The sequence below is a fragment of the Monoraphidium neglectum genome (genome assembly GCF_000611645.1).
Source record: "Monoraphidium neglectum strain SAG 48.87 unplaced genomic scaffold scaffold03384, whole genome shotgun sequence".
NCBI classification, from domain to species: domain Eukaryota; kingdom Viridiplantae; phylum Chlorophyta; class Chlorophyceae; order Sphaeropleales; family Selenastraceae; genus Monoraphidium; species Monoraphidium neglectum.
In genome coordinates this window covers 5,953-8,050 of record NW_014010245.1, presented here as the reverse complement: position 1 = coordinate 8,050, position 2,098 = coordinate 5,953, and the positions used below count along the sequence as shown (strand labels likewise).

Sequence of the window (2,098 nt, the reverse complement as noted above, 5' to 3'; positions counted from 1 at the left end):
GCGCGGCGCGGCCGCGGGCGCAGGCGCGGCGCTGCACGCGCTGCGGGAGATGGCCGGCCCCGCGGCGGCGCTCGCGGCGGCTGGGTGGGGGTGGGCGGCGCTCCACCCAGACTCCCTGGCGCTGGCGCGCGCGATGGTGGTGCTGTTTGCCATCTCGTGTGACTATCAAAACCTCGGCCGCGCCTCGGCGCTCGGCCGCGCGCCCCGCGGCCCCGCCGCCGAGGCCGACTGGCGGCGACGCCACAAGCGCGCCGCGCGGCGCGTCGCGCCGCTGATAGGTGACCTCCCGCTGGCGCCGCCCCTGGCCCCACTGCTGGGCGTGCTTGGACGAACTGCCGTGGTCGCAGGTGCGGCCGCCGGGGGCGCCGCGGGGGCGCACGCGCCTGGCGACTGCTGGTGGCTTGGCGGCGGAGAAAGCGGCGGGGCGGCAGGCGAGGTGGCCGCGGCGGCGGCGCCGCGGCTGGTTGTGTCGGCTGCCCTGGACTTGGGGCCGGCGCATGGGCCTGAGGCGGAGGCGTCGTCTCAGCTTGGCAGGAAGGATTTGATCAACTTAATTTACGGCGACGGCAGCAGCAGCACCATCAGCAGCAGCATCGGCAGCAGTGGCGTCGGTAGCGGCGGCGCACTGCGGCCGCGGGTGGAGACCTCGGAGGGGGCCCCTATGGCGCGGCTTGACGGCGGCGCGCGCAAGGGCGGCCGCGGGGCCGCCGCCCGCGGCGGCGGCAGCGGTGGCGGCGGCAGCGGCAGCGGTGGCGGCGGCGAGAGTGACGAGGAAACGGTGGATGCGGTCATGGTTATTGCGGGCGGCAGCAGCGGCGGCAGCGCGCCGCCCAGCGTGGCTGGCGACGGGGGCCCCACGGGGACTCTCGCGCCACCGCCCCTGCCGCCGCGGCGCGAGCGCGGCGTGGCCGGCGGGGTGGGCGGCGCTGCGGCGATAGCGCCGATGTGCGGCGCTGGGGAGGCGGACGACCCGCTTGCTTTCCTGCAGCACCTACCCCTGTATGGTCGTGACGACCACGCCACTTTGGTGGCCGCCGCCGCGGCGTCGCCTACAGCCACCACCCCCGCCGCCGCGGCGCCGCCGCTGCCGCGGCTGGCGGCCGCCGCCGACGCGCTCGCGCTCGCGGCGCGCGGCGTCCAGCTGTCGCTGATATTCGCGCCCTTCATCTGGCTCGGCCTGCCCATCCTGGCATGCGCGGCGTTCCTCTCGTCGCGCGCTGCCGCGGCGGAGCGAGCCGGGCGGGCAGCGGCAGGTGTTGGGGCGGCGCAGCGCGGCGGAGGGGCGGGTATGTGGGCAGCAGTCTGGTCGATGGTCGCTGCGGCACTCGAGTTTCTGTTGATCCTGCTCGTCTGCGGCCGCTGCGCGCGGCCATCCCCCTCGCCCGCGCCTGGCGCCGCCGCCGCGGCGCTTTCGCTGCGCCGCGCGGCGTGGCGGCTGCTGCTTGGCAGCTGCTCGGCCGGCGGGCCGAGCTGGATCAAGTGGGCGCAGTGGAGCAGCAGCAGGAGGGACCTGTTCCCCGACGATTTCACAGAGATTATGGGGTCCCTCCATGACGGCGCGCCCAAGCACTCGGCTGATTACAGTTTCAGGGCAATAGAGGCTGCGTTTGGGCGGCCGGCGGGGGAGCTGTTTGAGGATTTCGAGGCGGAGGCGGTCGCGTCGGGCAGCATTGCGCAGGTGGGGGTGTGAGTGAGAGAGTGAGTTTGAGAGTGAGTGATTGAGTGAGTGAGTGAGTGGGTGGGTGAGTGTGTGTGTGGGTGTGTGTGTTTGTGTTTGTGTGTGTGTGTTTGTGTGTGTGTTTGTGTGTGTGTTTGTGTGTGTGTGTGTGTGTGTGTGTGTGTGTGTGTGTGTGCGCTTGTGCGCACTTGCGCGCTTGCGCGCGACCGCCACCCCTGCCCGGGTACTTTGCCGCCCAACCGCACCCACCTGGAAGCACAGGCTCTTCCCTCCGCCCGTCGGCATCAGCACGAATATGTCCGCCCCCGCCAGCGCCGCGGCGACGATCTCCCGCTGCCGCGGCCGGAACGCGGCGTGGCCAAACACGCGGCGGTTGGCAAGATCCAGGCGGTCCTGCCGCGCCTCCCCGGCTTCGGCGGG

At 73.3% G+C, this 2,098-nt stretch overlaps 1 protein-coding gene across 1 annotated transcript; it reads left to right on the top strand.

Moving 5' to 3' along the window:
* Positions 1 to 49: 49 nt before the first annotated feature.
* On the top strand, positions 50 to 1,690 carry MNEG_12698 (hypothetical protein; the record flags this gene model as incomplete). The annotated part of the gene is made up of 1 exon (XM_014038831.1): positions 50 to 1,690. One exon carries the CDS (start codon positions 50 to 52, stop codon positions 1,688 to 1,690), a length of 1,641 nt encoding a protein of 546 aa, XP_013894285.1.
* Positions 1,691 to 2,098: the final 408 nt, after the last annotated feature.